This window comes from Porites lutea, chromosome 7 (genome assembly GCF_958299795.1).
Source record: "Porites lutea chromosome 7, jaPorLute2.1, whole genome shotgun sequence".
NCBI classification, from domain to species: domain Eukaryota; kingdom Metazoa; phylum Cnidaria; class Anthozoa; order Scleractinia; family Poritidae; genus Porites; species Porites lutea.
Window position 1 is genome coordinate 24,977,772 of NC_133207.1, and position 18,379 is coordinate 24,996,150.

General features: G+C 40.5%; 2 protein-coding genes and 1 pseudogene across 2 annotated transcripts; all 3 read left to right on the plus strand.

Moving 5' to 3' along the window:
* Window positions 1–18,379, plus strand: part of LOC140944932 (uncharacterized) — a 65,804-nt pseudogene that overhangs the window by 41,090 nt on the left and 6,335 nt on the right.
* On the plus strand, window positions 5,197–7,739 carry LOC140944264 (apoptosis-resistant E3 ubiquitin protein ligase 1-like). The gene is made up of 4 exons (XM_073393395.1): window positions 5,197–5,371; window positions 5,684–5,809; window positions 6,744–6,873; window positions 7,563–7,739. The coding sequence occupies exons 2-4, from the start codon at window positions 5,789–5,791 to the stop codon at window positions 7,664–7,666; spliced, it is 255 nt and encodes an 84-aa protein (XP_073249496.1). The 5' UTR covers window positions 5,197–5,371; window positions 5,684–5,788; the 3' UTR covers window positions 7,667–7,739.
* Window positions 9,458–16,631, plus strand: LOC140943323 (uncharacterized). The gene is made up of 5 exons (XM_073392403.1): window positions 9,458–9,622; window positions 14,694–14,796; window positions 14,991–15,044; window positions 15,501–15,546; window positions 16,499–16,631. The coding sequence occupies exons 1-5, from the start codon at window positions 9,458–9,460 to the stop codon at window positions 16,560–16,562; spliced, it is 432 nt and encodes a 143-aa protein (XP_073248504.1). The 3' UTR covers window positions 16,563–16,631.

The following is an 18,379-nucleotide window of genomic DNA, read 5'->3' on the forward strand; positions in this document are numbered from 1 at the left end:
GGCAAAATTTAGTTTTTTCCAGCGTTGACTATTGAGCGTTTACCCTGAAAGTGTTAACATCAGTTTCCTAAATGATTTTTTATACCTTAACTTGTTGTGCTTAGTGTAACATTTTGTTTGCGTAACAAAATTTGGCGGAAAATTTACCTCGTCCAGACAAATGAATATGCGTTTTTGTCAAAGGATAATACATTCACGAACTTCAAAGGCTAAATTTTGGCCTAGTGGATGACGTTGGATGGAAGGCCAGAACGCGTTATAAGCGGAAGTGTCTCCAAACTAAAGCGGCATCGCAACAGATTAGTCAAGGGCACCCAACGACCGTTTTCTAGGAAATGTCTGTTCGAAGCTCTCTAGTGTGCCTAAAATTTTTATAGCGATGCGAATTATTCATTTATATTGCTTTTAAAAAACCCCAGAAAGCCTATAAAGAGGCATTTCAGAGCTGATTTTCGTGATAAAGCTGTCGTTGGGTGCGTCTGATTAGTAAGTTAGTAAATACCATTTTAGTTAAAATTGTAAGTTACTATTGCTTGAGTGACATAAATGTTATAAGGGGGTCCTGAAGGGGTAAAACAGGAACTGGGATTTCACTTTTTTCTGATGGGAAAGGCATGAACAACTTCGAAAATAGCTTTGTGTTTTCTCTTCTTTAGAGGACTTGGACTCAATTATTTGACACAATTTTGCACAAATAAGCCTACTTTTGGAAATAGAGAAATCCAATCATGCATCAGTAAACCAAAGTATAGCAATGAATAAATGAAGTTCTGTCAGCTTCCCTGTTCAGTGGTTTGTTGTCGCTGAGATGACATGCCTATTTGAGAAAGATCAAAATGACGTCTGATTTAAAAAATGTTTCCCGCACTTTGCACAATTATGGTCATCGAAATGTTTGAGTTCAGCAGACAATGCAGTAATCCGCACAGAAAATTGCGAAGTATAATCTCTAACTGATTTTGACTGAACCGTGACAACTACTGCTAACGCGGCTAGGTAGAGATTTAGTGCGTGAGTCGCCAAAAAAAATTGTAAACTATAATCTTTAACTGATTTCGACTGAACCGTGACAACTACTGACGCGGCGAAGTAGAGATAGTGCGTGAGTCGGATGAAGATGTTGAAAGTGAGATTGAGAGAAGTATTTTTAATATGGTTATGCCAACAAGAGTTGGAAGAGAAAGATTGTTCACTTGTCCAGTAGAATGAGAGATTTGTTCTTTCCAGATGAACTTTTGTGCCTGTATCCAGACGGTGCCAATCAGTGCAGCTTTTCATTTATTATGTGCATGCCATCAGTTTCAGACAAACAACCACTGGGAATGGGATTTGGACCAAACTTGGGATGGGGACTGGGATTTGGTTTACCCCGCTTCAGGACCGTCTTATAATATTGTTGTTATCTTATATAAGTACCGAACTGTGGTTCAGTTAGTTCAATTGCTTAGTAACAGTGATACGCTTTTTTAATGTTTTATTGAGTGGAGAACTTAATTTTTTGTAAAAGTAAGGCTGTACATTGATCAAACAGATCAGTTCCAGAGCACTTGTTCAGCATCGTTTTGTGTTTAGGTGCTAAGAAGTTATATGTACCTCAATCTTTTAAGCTAAGATTATTCTAGCGGGAATCTAACGAATTTTTAGCTACCTGAAGGTGGAGTGTTTTCCAGGCCAATGACGTATAGCATGGCCATGGTTATTTTAAGAAGTGCTCCGCATTCATTTAGTAGATTTAGATTATTACGTCGACTTGATTACATCAACTGCTTGTAGCTAATCTGGGCACGTTGCGTGATACAGTGTTCAGTTTCTGATGTAACTTTCAGCCTTGTTATGTTGTATTAAAGAAGTTTTACTGTGATTGTTGATGTCCACGACGTAAAAAAGCTTTCTGAAAAAACTCTTCCCCTTGAACACTGACCTCCAAGGTCAATATTTGATTAGGAAACCACTTCTTCCTGTCCCTTCGCTGAGGCTTTAACCATTTTCGGTGCTGCAATTTTTTTTTTTTGATTGGCCACAACCCCCACCCCCATCCTCGAACCAAGTTACAACTCTTTTTCTTCTGATCGGGTAAATAACAGAATGCTAGAATCTTAATAATTTTTATCAGCCTTCATTTTTTGCTTATAAAGCACCAAAACTGTATGATTTGACCTTTCCGATTACCGACATAAGATGTTTTGGTTCCAAGGGGCAAAATAATCCCCGGCTCACTTTTCCTTCAGTTAGATGAGCGCAGTGACTTTTACTGATTTGTGCGCAATATATCCCCCCCCCCCCCAATACCTTGTTTGAGTCACTTTCAGCTTCAAAAAAGTACTATTGGGCCATTTCGTGGCCCAGTGGTGTGTTACTGTATTTTTAGTGTTGGATGTTTCATCAGTTGACTGCCTGATACACACAGCATATATCTAGTACTCCCATACTAGGCCAACGTCACGGCGTTTTTACGGACCAGTTTATTTTTAGACACATTTTAGGGCACTTTTTCCCGCGAAAAGAGAATCTCTACCATGATTATGAGCGAATTCGAAGTATAAGATATCAAAAAGAGAAAACAAAGGTCTGTAGGTTTTGCTAACTGGTTTGTGAAATTTAAAAGATATTCAAAATTCGAGCTAAAAGCCGTTCTAGAAATAAACTGGTCCGTGAAAACGCCGTGACACGAGCGCGTGGAAGTTGCTCGCTCCGGGTTATGGGCTCCTGACCAACCTCGCAGTTATTGTGTCCTAGAGCTGTACAGTAGCTTCAATCAATAATAGAAGGACGTGGCCTACATGTATATCAATTGCTGGGACGACACTGAAGGAGAATATCAAAAACGAATAAACCACTTGAAAAAAATTCCAAAAAAAAAACAATCAGAAGTATAAAAACAAAAAACAAAATGAAACGAAATTACTAAGACATAGGAACTGAAAGGTAAAGAACATAATGCTTCTGTTATTAATCAAGACAAAAAAACCTTCTGTTTGTTTGCTTGTTTTTGTTTACTTTTACACGCGGAGTAATGAATCCTTGAGACCAGATAAGAGAAGCGCGACCTTATCATGAGCGTGATAGTAGCTCAAAGGCTGACTTCAATACGCAGGCAAATCAACGCAAAAAGAAGGCTATATTTTGTGAACTAAACGCGCACTGAACCCTCGGGCGTACACGCAAAGTCATACCCCCACCGTGGTACAAGGGGTAGGGAAGCGGGGAGGAAGGTTTGATGGAACCTCTCCCCTCTGTAATATAAACTGGCAAATCCTTGATAAATAAGATGAAGAAAAGAGGACCTAAAATAGATCCTTGTGGTACTCCATGGTTTACACACGCCAAAGACGATTCCTTGCCATCAATGCAGACCAGCTGACGTCTACCAGAGAGATAAGAATGACACCAATTATATGCTCTGTTGGTAAAGCCATAAGCTAATTTCAGCAATAACAAATTGTGGTCGACTATGTCGAACGCTTTACAGTAGTTAACAAGTAGTACTCCGCTCACTCTGTTGTTGTCCAAATTTAGTAAGAGCTCATCAACTTTCATTTTTAAACAGAGCAGTCTCAGAACCTTGGTGCTTACGAAAACCGGACTGTCTAAATACATCAAGCAACCTCCCATTTCTTCTAGGGAAAAGCCCAGGGGACGAGGTAGTAAATCAAGTTGTTCACTTGAAGAAATTCATACAAAGAATCGTGGACGTAACGTTCAACAACCCTAGATAGGACTGTAAGAACAGAAATTGGACGATAATTGGATGGGTCGCTTGCATTACCTTTTTTGAACAAAGGGGTAACTTAAGCGGTTTCCAACGGTGAGGAAAATTTCCAGTTGTTGAGAATGAGTAGTCTATTATCCTTGTAATACTCAGCGTGATAACTGGTACGAACATTAACCTCCATCCCAGCTAACCAGTACCAAGTTGCACCGCCTTGGAAGGGCGGGGTGGGGGGGGGAAGAGGGGAGAAAACGGTATTGAGGCCGGGAAAAATAGAGCCAATTTGACAGCGTGCGCGCGTTATCACTGCTTTCTCGGCAAAGGAACACAAAACGGGCACAAACGGGACTCAAAGGTCCCATGCAAGGTGCCATCCCTACCCAATCCCACAACCCGTTAAGGTTGGCCACACCACCGGGGTCTACGTCCCCTACTAGTGTAAACAGTAGTGTGGGTTCTTTTACGTCCCACAGGAACAGATCAGTGAAAGTGCTGTGAGACGGGACCTACGGTTTTTCGTCCTTATCCGAGAAGACTAGAAAGTCTAACCATTTGCAGATGTCATTACAAAGGCAGCACTTTCTTCTCAGTTATTTAAAGACCCTAAGTGATGGTCCGGCTAGGCTTTGGTAGATTGTGCTCGAAAAAAAAGCTTATTATGCTTTTAGCAGTTCTCATATTTTTTAGAAATTATGCCAAAATTATGCTACTTTCTGAAAATTATGCTCTCTGTCACTGAAATTATGCCACTTAAATTTTACACTGATTTTAAGGAAAACAAAGATCATCAGTAGCTTAACTCTATCAATTTTGACTTTAATAAACATTCATATAGTCCACCTTCCAGTCTTGCAGTCTCTCGCATGTGCGCACCTCGAAAAGCCAAATGATTAATAAATAATTCCAAAATCAACCGTTTCTGGGTTCTGAATCCGGGTCAGAAAGTTATAGCCCGCATACTTGTTTTAGACGCCATGGAAGTGGTGAAGTGGATGTACTCGAGGACGACGCCATCTTTAATCTCAGGCCTGAGGGGCCGAGCCGCCGAGCCATAAGCGTGGTGGCCTGAGGAGAGTCTCAGTCTCTCGGATATGCAAGCACAGGGTAGCCTCTGCCGCCTGCCGGATCATATTTGACCATGGGCCTTAGCACAGACTTCAATATTTTCCAAAAACAATACAGAAATAAAATACAAACTGAATTATTCTAGAGCTATGATGGGTTTTTTGTTTTCAACGCATAAAAGCTCGGATTATGCTAGCAGTGCTAAACCGAAATAAAAGCTTAAAATAATGCTCGTTTTGCTGAATTATGCTTAAAATTATGCTAGCACAATCTATTAAAGCCTAGGTCCGGCCGGGGTTTGAACTCGCGACCTCCCTTTCAGCAGACCGGCGCTCTCCCAACTGAGCTAACCAGGCGGCGGTTTGACTTTTAGCCTACTCCCAGTTGATAACTGATTTTGTCGTTTCATCCTTGTAGGTTCACCCGAACCCCAAAAGGCCTGTTGGAATGAAGTTAAAGTTTTAGGAGTTTGCTGGGCGCATTGTTGGAAAATGTTTGTACGAATCTGCTTTGGGCTCAGGCCGAAGGCTCAACGTGAAAGCGAGGTTCACCAGATCGTTTTTAGCTCAACGTCTTGGTCTTCGTGTCTGTTACAGGGTAAGACATCACAATCTCCATATCTGCCTTCTTATCATGCTTATTTTTGAGCAACTTGTCTTATAAACGACCATTTTGAATCGCGTGATCTTTGTCGTCTGCAAGTGAGCTTATCACAAGAGACCCCCTGTGGTTCTTTTCTCGTAAGCGACCTCTTGCCGTAAGTCTTCGCTTTTTGGGTGATCGCTTACGGGAGGTTCGACTGTGTTTAGAAGTTTTGGTCTGTTTTACCGTTTCTCTGTGTAAGTTCGTAGCCACCGCATTCCCTTATTGTCTGAATTTCGACACTCTGTCTGTTGTTCATGACCGCAGTATTTTGAAAGTGACGATAAGCAGCTTAATCGGAGTAAAATCAAGTACATCGAGGAGACTGACCCGGAGGACCTGGGACTGGTTTTCGCTGAAGAGGAGTACGATATGCACGGGCGCTTAGAGAAGGTAAGATAACGCTCCATCCTAGGGTCTCTCGAGTAAGCAAACAGCGTTTACAGAATTTTGATAACCTCTGCAGCAAGTTGTGTTTTCCTCAGCTGAAAAGCTTCGTTCGCGCGGTTTCACTTATTATGCTTGCTTTCTAGCCAAAAGTTTAAGTTCCGTAAAACTTTTAATTATTGTATTTTCTTAAAACAGCAATTTGACGCCTTTAAATCTCTTTCTGCTGATTATACACCTTATTCCAAGATGGTGGTAGACTGCGAGCAGTCCCTCTTCAGTCAGTCGAGTCTAAGCTCGGCAGGACTGGAGAGAGCGAATTGGCCGCCTCCTCCCCAGCTTCCCGAAGTTCGCTCGTTTCGCTCGATTTCCTCGCTCGCGTGACCATCCTATACCCTAAGGGACTGCTCGCAGTCTAAGATGGTGGCAATATTACCGTTCTTTTAATTTATTTTAGTTAGCCCTCTTTGTCGCAATTGTATCTACAGAATTCACAACAACTTTTACTTGTTTATACCTTGAAACGAGGCACAGAAGACCAAATATCAGCCAGACAAAAGAATAACTAAATTTTACACCATCATTGGCTGTCTTATGCGCCACGAATTTGGTCTCGGAAGTTATGATGCGCTTGTCTCTTTTTCCCCACCAAAATGCCAAATTTACAGGCGCAAAAAAGGGATGATATAGTTTCCAATCGGTCGAACTCTTATAAAACTGCTACTCTTATAAGACCCCGGCAGAAAGAACGTTATAGTAAAGTGCATGAAAAGGAACCGGTATACCCCGGTTTTCCCCGTTATACTGAACATCCCACTCCCCTTGTAATTTGTTCCATCGGGCTTCCACGTAATTTGCACTTGGAAGATCATCAATTCTCTTTTAAAGACAATTTTCGTTTGAGGTAAGCAACAACTATAGCCTTGTCTGGTTCTTGCAGATGGTTGAATTGAAGCCGGGTGGTGCTCACATCCCAGTAACAGAATCAAACAAGAAAGAATATCTGGATCTGTTAGCGCAGTATCGTCTGTCCTCTTCCGTCAAGCAGGAGATTGAGGCTTTTACAAAAGGTTCACCTTTTCATATCGCCACGCCAATTCTTCAGAAACGAGAAGGGACCTGGCCCGAGTTAACTTTCGCAAAGACTTCTGGGACTGTTACTAGGGACAGAGAAACAATGGATCGATACGATCCCAGAATCAATTGCGGGAGGCATTTCGGCTCCAGTTCCCTCCCCGTTTTTGAAGTGGCGAATCGTGGGTTGAGTTTTTTTGGTTCTCTTCTCCAAGGGTTCCGTTTTTCAGGGTGCTTCGTTTTTCCCGTCTCCTTAAAAATCATTATTTTTAAATTTCAATCGATCAGGAATTTATTTATAGAAGCTAACTGGACCTCTGGTACTGGTCCAGGAATTCGATCAGTGAACTCACTTTATGAATTTTTGTGTATTATTGGGCAATAATAATGGGTTATTGTGTAAGTGATAAAAAGATGCTTAAGTAACGATCCGGGAAGTTCTTAAAACCAACCACTGCTCCTCTGACAAGTCCATCAATACGTTGCTTTCAGCATGCTAGATCGCTTTTATTCACTTGACCAGTAATTATTCAAATTTCTTGAAACAAGCGAAAATTTTACATAAGAAAAGTGTTGAATCCCCACTCGACCTCACTGGAATTTTTTGGTGTACCAACATGGCCGCCGTGACGTCATGTGAAAACCATGAATAAGCCGTTAACTAACTTTTTTCTACTCTGTATAGGTTTAAATGAAATGGTTCCAGACAGTCTTCTCAGTGTGTTTGATGAATACGAATTAGAAGTGAATGCCGTGCTTATCCTATTTAAAACTTCGTTATCACTATAACAAAATCCTCACATCTGATTGGCCACCAGCAGAGCTGATTTTATCATTAATTATTAATTTAGTAGGACAATGTAATTAGAGAGCGCGAGACATTGCGCGCGCTGTAATAGCACTTTTGCGCTAAAAAGGACTTTTTTTCCTCACGTCTTGCCATAAAAGGTCTCTTTGTTTAAACTAAACAAAAGTTGAAACTTTTACAAATTGTTATGAACCTCAAATTTTGCATATTAGTTTAGTGATAAATCGGCAGCAGAAATTTTTGTCGTCCAGTTTTGTAATCATACTCGCGCTGTCCGGTCCGATTTTGTTTATAATTCATATGATTTCAGACGCACTTAAACTCAAACACAAGGCCTAGGCCTGTTCTTGAGCCAGTGCAAGGCTTTAGAGCGAGAAAAAGAGGGCGCGCAAGGGGCGATGGGAATAACAAAGTGGAAAAGAGAGGCCTTTTCCTTCTTGCGATTATCCTCCACGCGCTCATTGTCGGTCATTTAGTCTGTACCTGACGGGAGAGGGCAGTCTTAGTCATCTGACTTTTTTATGTTATTTTTTTTTGGCAGCTTCTTATGTGTGGAACAGGAAATATTAGTGTGTCAGATTTCCGTCAAAACCACAACGTTATAAACAGCGGGATGTCCTTGGAAAGGTAGTGAAAAGGCTTCATTAATAGTATCGCAGAAGGTTATTTATTCAGTGAGGCTGGGATGCCACTGCATGAGTTGTCGTATGTGACAGCTGTCTGACAGCGCCCTGTTATCAAGCAATAAATAGGAGCTCATACAACGTGTATATATATTCATGAGTGAAGATGTATTAACACCTATTCCCAACACGTGGTTAATTTTCAAACTTTGCGTTACACAACTTGTGGAAGCGTTTGCATAACAAATTTTGCGCCATTTTTTCGACCAATAGGAGCAATGTCAAAATCTTTTCCGACTTGGTTTCGCGCATTTTCCTGCGCTTAGTCGCTGATTTTTTTGTTTCAAGCTCTGATTGGTTTATTGGATTGTCTGCCCGTACTGTTATTGGCCAGAATAATTAGTGTTCTGAAGCGCAGAAACGACTTTCATGAAAAGCGCTAATTTCACGTTTCTCCTTAGACTCCGGAATGGTTTTGGACGATAGTGACTAGTTTTACTCAAGAAGAACTTGCCCGGTTGGTTCAGTTCATTACAGGATCCTCTCAGCTGCCTCCTGGAGGATTTGCTGAGCTTTCTCCACCAATACAGATCTCTTCAGCTCCCACAACAGACGCACTGCCTACCGCACATACCTGGTGGGTGAAATATCGTATTTTTCGTGTCTCTTCCCTACCCACTCCCCCCTCCCCCCGCCGTCTCAGTCGGGCTTTTTTCTGTGAACGAAGCTGAGACTTGCAGAAACGATGTATTATCTAAAGAATTCTTCCTTAATTGTTGGAGGAAAAGAAAAATTTCTGTGGAACGCGTTTGTGAAAATTGTCCTCATTGTGCTCCTGTGTTCCCAGTCCCTGAGAGAAGGTTCCAGCACTCGGCAAATAGCTTGACTTTGTGCTGTACCCGTATTGTGGTCTCATTTTCATTTGCTCAGGAGCCCTTTAAGCTAAAGTAGCAAGGCCGACCACTTGCTGTAAAAGTAGACCACCACACCGGGAACTACGTTCCCTACTTTCTACGAACAGTGTGTGGGTTCTTTAGCTTCCTACATGCAGAAATGATGATACGTGCAAGGGTTGTGAGACAGGGCCTATGGTTTATTGTCCTTATCCGAGAAGACTAGAACTCAAACCGTTTTCAGATTTTTTTAATAATGGCAGCACATTCTGCTCAGTCATTGAAAGACCCTGAGTGTTGCTCCGCTCGGGGTTTGAATCTCTGGTCTCCCTGTCTCTCCGGACAGACCGGAACTTATCCAACAGAGCTAAATTGGTTTCTCAAGGATGGCTCTTTAAGAGATCATGGTTTGGACGGCGAGGTTGAAGACTTAGATATAGGGAGATTAAGCAAAGATGTTTTTTTTTTCACGATGCACGTTCACAGGAAGTGGGAAGGACTCACTTCTGGTTGACGACGCCAAAAAGACTTTTCCTCAAGCTCCCCATTATTGAATGCATATCCTATCCTTGCTTCTTATGTAGTAGATACATGATTACAGGAACACGCCCAAAGGGCTCGATTTCTTCCTTTTTGGGTGTTACGCTCGTGCGTACGTCATAATGTCAAGTCTGCAGTGCAGGCGTTTTTAAGGGGGGAGGGGGTAAGCACTAAAATTCGCTTGAGTGTACCTGTCGTACTCTCCCCAATATTCGGATCATTATAAGATTTAGGGTTCCTACTCATCTCTAGGCAGATTTAGGCAATGTTCACCCTATACTGGATAGCCTTTCATGTCGGCCGGTGTAGTGTGAACAGTCAGCAACGGCGCGCACAGAACTGGAACAAGTCGTTCATACACATCGAACATCGTGCCAGAGCGATTGAAGGTTAAGGTTTGGTGAACTAATTCCCATTCCTTACTCATGAATATTTACTTCCGTCTCAGTGGACTCCAGTCCTCTTTCCTACTTATTCACTTTCACGAAGGTCTGAATACCTGCTTTACACCGCACCATAGTCTGACACAGAAGCTATCCGATATGCCGACGCTCCACCTTCGAGATTGACCGGGCGCAACTTCGCGCCGAAATCCCCGTTGGTGTGTGTGAACAGAAGCCCTATCCGGTATAGTTCTCGTACCGGCACAAAAGATATCCGGTATTGTGTGAACATAGCAGGCAGTTACTCCCCACGGCACGCACAGAGCTTGGCCAATGGCAGGGCGGCAAACGAGGCACAGGAAGTCGTTCAGTCCTTCCCGCGCGTTTTGGCGCCATCGTCTGATTTGCCTCTGTGTTGTCCTTTCAGCCTATCAACACTAACTTTTCACGTAGGACAAGATGTTGAGTTGGGACGGGTAGTTGTGGGCAGTTTCGCAGAATTCTCTTCTGATCCTAATTTCCTCGTGCTTTTATTCAAAGATGGCGACTGCACTGAGCGGTCACTTGCCTGATACGTCCGTGCGCTTGCTTAGGGTTCTATAGCATTTCAGCAGACCTAATATACAACCTTAACCGACCGCTACGCCTATTTTAAGGTTGGAAAACGTTTTAGATACATGAGTAGAAGAGTCAGAGTTAACCGCTACAATGATCATTTTTGTCGATCTTCAGGTGATCTCGATATTTGAATCTTGTGAAAAAAAATAGGTTTTTATAGATTAATAACATTTATGTAATACGCATTTTAATTCTTTCTGTTGTATGCTGCGTTCAATAAGCAATAGCAAACCGCCGTGTCAATAAGCTAAAGGACCCTTTGCACCTAGTCATTTAAGCAGTACAAAACCGCCGCGTCGGAGAGCAAGGACGCGCTGGGACAAGACAATCAAAGGGCTCACATCATTTAAAAAAACAATTTTCTTTGTTTGTCTTTTCTCACAAGCATGGCGAATGCCTGTACCACGTGAATGCCTAGCTGCAAAGTGAGTATTGTTCTTTGGTATGGCAACTGGCTAAAAAATTATCTTCGTTCAACGTAATTAAACACTGAGTCTTTTTTCTCTTTTATTGCCTGTTTGGACATGCTTGTCCTAGAAGTTAAATTTTACTTAGTTTAAAGGGCCTCTCATTAGTTATTAGGAACCGTAAGATTCGATGACGGCGACGGCAACGAGAACGTCAAAAAAGCCGGACGTTTTATTTACAACTTAATTTAACTCTTTGACGTCCGCTTTGGTCGTTTTTGGTCCGCTTTTGGACCCATGCATATTTTTCTTCGTGGACCAATGGTAATTAGCTATTGTGTCAGCAAAGTTTGAATTTTCCACTGGTACTTCGTTTAGCAACAGATTTTGACTAATCCTAACAGTGTTACAGACAAACTACAAGCAGCATTTGGGGAAAAACCCACTGCTAATTTTACTAATTACCTACTACTATTTACAGATTAAATTTGTCCCTCTGTTGGAAACCAGCCAAGATTTCATTCTGGCTATAAAGAGAAAGGGAAAACGGGAAAAGAGCGAGAGAAAAAAAATCGAAATAGATTCGCAACATTCTCGTCCCCAGAGCCACTTTGCTTAATTTGTAAGTGACCAAGAAACGAAGGGCTCTAGGGGCTAACGGTTTTTTCCCTAAAAATTGACTGACGGAAAAGACGGCATAATCAACAGGGACGACGAAAGGGAAGAAGAAGGTAGGTACCTCAATTGACCACTCTAGAAAATACCATGACATACCATAATGTTCTTTGTTCGTCACTCCCAAATTTCGCACAAGCATTGTTTTCAGTTTCTCTTGGGGCCATTTTAACTCACAAGAGGAACTGAAGACAGTGCTTATGCAAAATTTGGGGGTGACAAGCAAAGAGTATTATGGTATGCAATCAGGTAAAAATGAGAGCGGGCTCAGTTGTCTCTCGCAGTTTGTTACAGACAATAGACGATATTCGTATTCCCTGACGGCCCTGGGACGAGAGACTTCACAGCGTGATTGCGAGGCTAAAGCGGGGAACTTTTTGGCAAAAACACAAACAAACACTGGTTAGTCGCGGCTGAATCGCTGCAAAACGATAGAAATCATATTTAGTGATGTGTAGTGATGGACAGTAATGGGCAGTGATGGACAGTGATGTGTAGGGATGGACAGTGATGCGTAGTGATGGACAGTGATGTGTAGATGGACAGTGATGTGTAGTGATGGACAGTGATGTGGAGTGATGTTTTGGTAGTGATCGGTAGTTATGGGTAATGATTGGTAGTGATGTGTAGTGATGGATAGTGATGAGTAGTGACCTGTAGTAATATGTAGTGATGTGTAGTGATATGTAGTGATGGACAGTGATAGGTAGTGATGGGTAATGGTGTGTTGTGGTGGATAGTGATGCGTAGTTATGTTGAGAGACACATAGGTACATGTTACATGAAGATATTTTAGTTGGATTTTTTATATTGGTGAACACGGATTTATTACCGCTGTGCACGCCATTCTGGGCGCAGTAAACGCGCAGTAAAAACAAGAAATTAAAATGAAAAGAAAATGTGTTTGATGTTTTTTTCGATGCGGTGACATTACACCACAAATTTCGATGTGTGGCGGTTATCTTTGGATTTTTTCCAAAGAGGATTAAGCCTATGATTTCTTGACAACCTTTATTATTATTGTTTTTTTGTTTTTTTTCGTTTTCTTGTTTTTGCTCAAAACAGGCCGTAAAAGAATGATGACGATGTTTTATGGTGGTGAAAAGGCCAGAAAAAATCACTGTTTATAATCTTGGGATATTTTATCCAAGGGTTTAGGCTGAGCCAAGCCACCGTTTTGATGAAAAGCAAAGTAATGGGAACTTTTTTGACAAATTCGTCTATGCAAAGTTTCTGAGGAGGAAGAAGGTGACGATTTCAAACCACGATTTCCTGGATCCGAATCAAGTAAACTTTATTTTACTGAGAATTCTTTTAAAATGATACGAAATTTCAGAAAAAAAAGACGTGGCCATGCGGTCCCCTCGGTCAACCCTAAATCCCTAATTTTTATCAAATTGATATGGGATCGAAGAAAGTATACCGTTTGTCTTCCACTAAACCTACAATAAGACGTTCGACTAGACTACTTCTTCTCGTTTCTAAGCTAAAGAGTCAAAATTAATGGTCAACTCAGCGCAACGCGCCTAGAGCTCATGAACTACTGTTGACTCATAGAAAATTCGAACTTGTCGTAGTAAATAGACAATGACAAATTGTCGTTTAATTTTGTTAAATGGACTGACATTCAAAACAATACTTCTTAGTACAAGTGCTCTTCTGTCGTTGTCCAGCTGCAGAACGCAAAGACACAGGGGATTTATAACCTTCCATACGAATTCATGCCCGGGGAGTAATCCCTATAACACGGAGGCGCTTCACCCGAAAGGCGTACCCGTGATTTCAGGAGTTGAAAGATATATTAGATCCGTTCAAGCATAAAACGTTAATTTCTGCAAGAAACTCCACAGGATAATAAATCATATATTGAAGGTCAAAAACAAAGATCTCTTCAGCAGCCAGTACTACTCCCTACGCCACCCGGCCTACGTGTTTTGGGTCACGTGGTACCAACGAGTTTTTTCGACTCCGATACATCACTGAGAAGCGCGTCTCCAGTACTGGTAAGTCTGTGCTCCCCACTTAGCCTTTGGGAAGCCTGTGGAGGAGGCAGACGAAAATGCATTATGGCTAATTATAATTACAGTTTTACATTTTTTGTGTGTTTCTGTTTTGGGTTGTTGATCCTCTTTGTCGATTTTGTGATTTTATTATATTTAATTCTGATCTGTCACAATTACTGTTTTAGGCTTTTTGTGTCTTTCCCTTTTGGGTGATGTATTAATTCCGTTTGGGGAATTGTGTTCCTGTTTTCTGGTTGTGTGTTTGTCTTGTTTTCGCTACTAGATTACCGTTTTGGCTCTTGTGTTTCGGTTTTGGGTTTGAGGCTTTCTGTTTTTCTGTTTTGTTTCTATCGGCCACAGTATAAATTAAATCGTTATTCAGTGGCATCTAAACTGCAAACCACTGAAGACCACTTTACTAGACGGAGAATTTCCCGAGGAGATTTTACTGAAATCGTTTAACAGGTAGGAAAGATGCTCGTTCAATTTGGAATTTTCCGAACCTGAGAAGATATTTTTTACAATGTTTTTTGGTCACGTTCCGCTGTACGTAGTTTCCTTAGTTTCCTATCTTCTCCGGCTTTTTATTTCTGGAAATAACTTTTAATTTAGCCTAGGTTGTGACAGCGAAACAAAGTATGTTTGTTCGATAATTTGTAGGGTGTCCCGGACTCGTCGTTTAGCGGTTCTGACAGGCGTTTCAAGATAAACTTTTAAAGTTTGTTTAAATTATCTTTCCTTGTTACTTCTTACACTGTAGGTGTTGAAGTTTTTAATGTTTTGTGTTTATAAGTGATGATTTCATTGGATATCTTCAAACCATTTTTTTTTTTTTTTACTGATACATAAAATTATCCCTCTTTCAGGAAGAGATAAGTATATATCCCAATCAGCGGTTCAACCATTTATCCAATTTCAAGGTTCCTGACCTTACTGCGGTTTTCTTTGGTCTCCTTTCATCAAGAATTGGTAAGTTTTTGAAAAATAAAAATTTATTTGATTGATTAACATTGCCTTTCGCCTTCCAGTAAGGGGCGTTCCCACCACATCTATGTAGATTTTGGCCATGGCCGGGTGCGTATATAAATTCGGGGGCCGGGCAGCCAATCTCTGTTGATTATCTGAAGGCACTTTAACTAATTTGAATGTGTACCTTATTTCAGGGAGAGCTGAATTATTTCAAGCGGCTCATTGTGTCCAAGGTTCATCTGTAACTGGTAAGTTTTGAATAAACATACCTTTAGTCGCATGTAATATCAATGCATGGTTAGGTCCCTCCAGCATAGAGGCAACCGAGGCAGTTGTCGTGGATATAATTTTGAAGTTTCTTGTTTATCTTGCGAAAAAATATTTCGCTAAGACGATATATTCTGAAGAAAACCAATTTAGATTTCTTTTTGATATTTCCTCGGAAAGGATATTTGTCTGGCTGGGGACTATATGTATGGTCTAAGTACCCACATTCATGCAGCTTAAAGCATTTTATAGAGAGATCGGTCCATGTCATATATCCCTTACAACAAAAGTGGTATAGATAATACTTATTGGTCTCTACGACAGTGAAATCTAGGGAAGATCTCATACTATTTATTATAAAGTTAGGTTTGTCTCTAACAAGATAATACACATTTAAGTTACCTATCATCTGAATATGACTCTGAAACTCATTTCAGATAGAGCGGAGAGCTGGAGCCAGAATCTTAAGCTGATCTTTGAGAGGTTTGTGGTGATTAAAAATAATTGTTTTGTCTATTTTGTACAAATTGGCATTAGTTTATTTTTCATTTCATAGCAGTTATGTTGTTTGTTTTGTAGTGTCACTTTTTAAGACTACAGCCCTTCCTGTGTGTATTTGCAAACGACGGTTAGCTCGCTTAAGGTGATTATGTACCCTGATTCTCAAACCGTATGAGCTTGCTTCCTCTCGTTCCTTCTCCCCACCCCTCCCTCCTTTCCCCCTTCCTTCACTTCCCCCGAATCGTTTATATTTAATCTGGAATGTTTATCAATGTATGTGCTTTAGGTTACTCGTAGAACATAATTGTAGCCATTTAATATTTCTGAGAACATGTCTCCAATCATCACACAATGTGTTAATAGCAAACTGCTAAGCATTATCTGTAGAAATTGAAAATAGGCTACCAGAAAATCGAATTCGATGATCACCTTCACCAGAGATTTTTTTTTTCATTAATTCTATTTGGGCCCATTTCTATACCAGCGCCAACGCTCAAATTGAGAAGAGGTTTCATGCTTTTTGTTTTTACTCTTGATTCAACGTACAGTCATTAGGCTCTTAAATCAGGCTCTAGATATAATTTGGTAGGCGGACACATCGTATCTTGTAACCTGTATTTTATAAAATTGCACATTAAAGCCATGTCCAGGCGATCAATCCCTTATTAGGTCTATAAACGCAAATGCGTGTTTACAGCTACCCATATGCGAACAATATTTATCATTTATCCGTTGACTGTTTAATTGACAATTTAACTGTAATCACGCGTGGAAGAACAAACCTGGACTAATTTCATTTTACAACCCGAGTACCAATCTCCTTTCAGTCCCCTAGTCACCCTAAGGGAGAACAGAGTCACTTAAACTATTCATTTAGAAGCAAAAATTATCTATTCAAGGTTTTGCTGAACAATTCATCTCTTGTTATCTTCAGATTGATTCGCCGAAGCGAAGAAAAGGGAGAAGAAAAGGGCGATTTTGACAACAAACGATTGTAAGTTCCTGACTTTTAAAAAAATATTTTATCTAAAAGTTGCGTTGGAGCTGGTTCTGTTAAAACGGTTGCCACATTCTCTTAAAGTGACCTTCTCTCTGTTAAAGAAACTGATACGATAATGAAATGATGAAACTGATCCTAAAATTAATTTAAAACAGTTTTTCTCAATATTTGCAGAAATGGAAAGCAATATAATGATCGAACATTTCGTATACACAAAAAAATTGCGATGAATTAATGTGCAACTTTAACACTAGTGACTGCCACTAATGGTTTGTCAGGAAAGCTTTGCATAGTAGTGTATATTCTAGGATAAGAAACTTAAGATATTTTTCATGTTACAGTTACATTTAACACATGAAACGGCATATTTGTACAGCAATGCATTATAGGCTAGAAGTATGTTATTAGCGGAGCTCCACACGCGAGCTAAGCCACATGCCTAAGAAAATTCTGTAATCTATCCACCCGAGAAATTTTGATAACCACGGGACCATACGCCAGTCCGTCCGCACCACAAGAAAACCAATGCGTAATGTCAAACAATCTACCTAGTGTTAACCTGAGATCAGGCGTTATTTTTTTTTATTTTTTTATTTATTTTTTTGCTTCTTTGCTTCTTTGGCTCGAGAGGGGAAAAAAAATAACCTGAGATCAGGCGTTATTTTTTTTATTTTTTATTTTTTGCTTCTTTGCTTCTTTGGCTCGAGAGGGGAAAAAAATAACGTCTGATACATTTATTTAGCAAGCCATCAACCGCCCCCTAATCTATATAATCTAACGTCTGCTTGACCTGTCATGTTATTAGCCAAGAAGCGTTTACCATACGGGAATCAAATTTTGGCGCGAATAATGTCTCTTTTGAAATCAATTTTAGGGAAAAGAAAATTTTTAAGTACGTCCATGCTCAGATGGCGCTTCCTAAAAAAAAATTTTGATGTGTTGTTTTTGTGATGAAATACTGCTAGCTGGAGCTGCCGTACCTTTATTTAACAGCTACAAATAATAAAGAATTTACTGGTTAAAGCTCGTTGACTTCGTTCTGTGCCGAAAGCAGTGAAAAAAGTTAGGCTGAAGCACCATTTTTCACGAACTGAAAGGTGTTGTGAAAGCGAAGATCGCTCAAAATAATTCGCAGCATGATTTCTGCAGGAGGAATTACAGTCAAACCAGGTCAAGATTCCATTCATGAATTGATTATTTGAAAAGTGTACCCGTTTGTCGCTTTTGTAACTTGTAGCCAGTATCAAATTGCATTCAAATGATCGGTGAAGTTTTGACTGCAACTGTTTTAGTATACGATGAGATGGAAAATATTTCAATGGATGAAACTTCTATTTAGGCATTCTTCAAATTCAAGAAAACTGAGCCGGCAGAAATTTCATAACGAACTCGCGTGTGTATTCACTGCTCATTACGCAAGCAAAAATGCAGACTGAAATCAACAACGACTAACGGATGGCGGCATTTTGGCCAACCGGAACAGCGCAAATCACTCGTATTGTTTCCTATCCAATCAGAAAAAAGTCCAGATGCTGGCATTTTTACATGTGATCCGACAAACAAATGTATCACGCCCTCTTCCCGTGAGAGACATAAAGGGATAATAGGGAGAGGGCATGATCTCAGGCTAACCTAGTGTGGGAACCTGTAACCTGTGTTTCACTTGATAATAGACAAACATAATATATAGATTTAGCCAGGGCTAAAAGCGAATCTCCTGTTAATAAATTTATTATTTAAATCAAACAATAAACTTGTAATCCACAAACCAGTTAACTTTAGGGCAGATCCATATGACTTATGAGATAAAAGCTA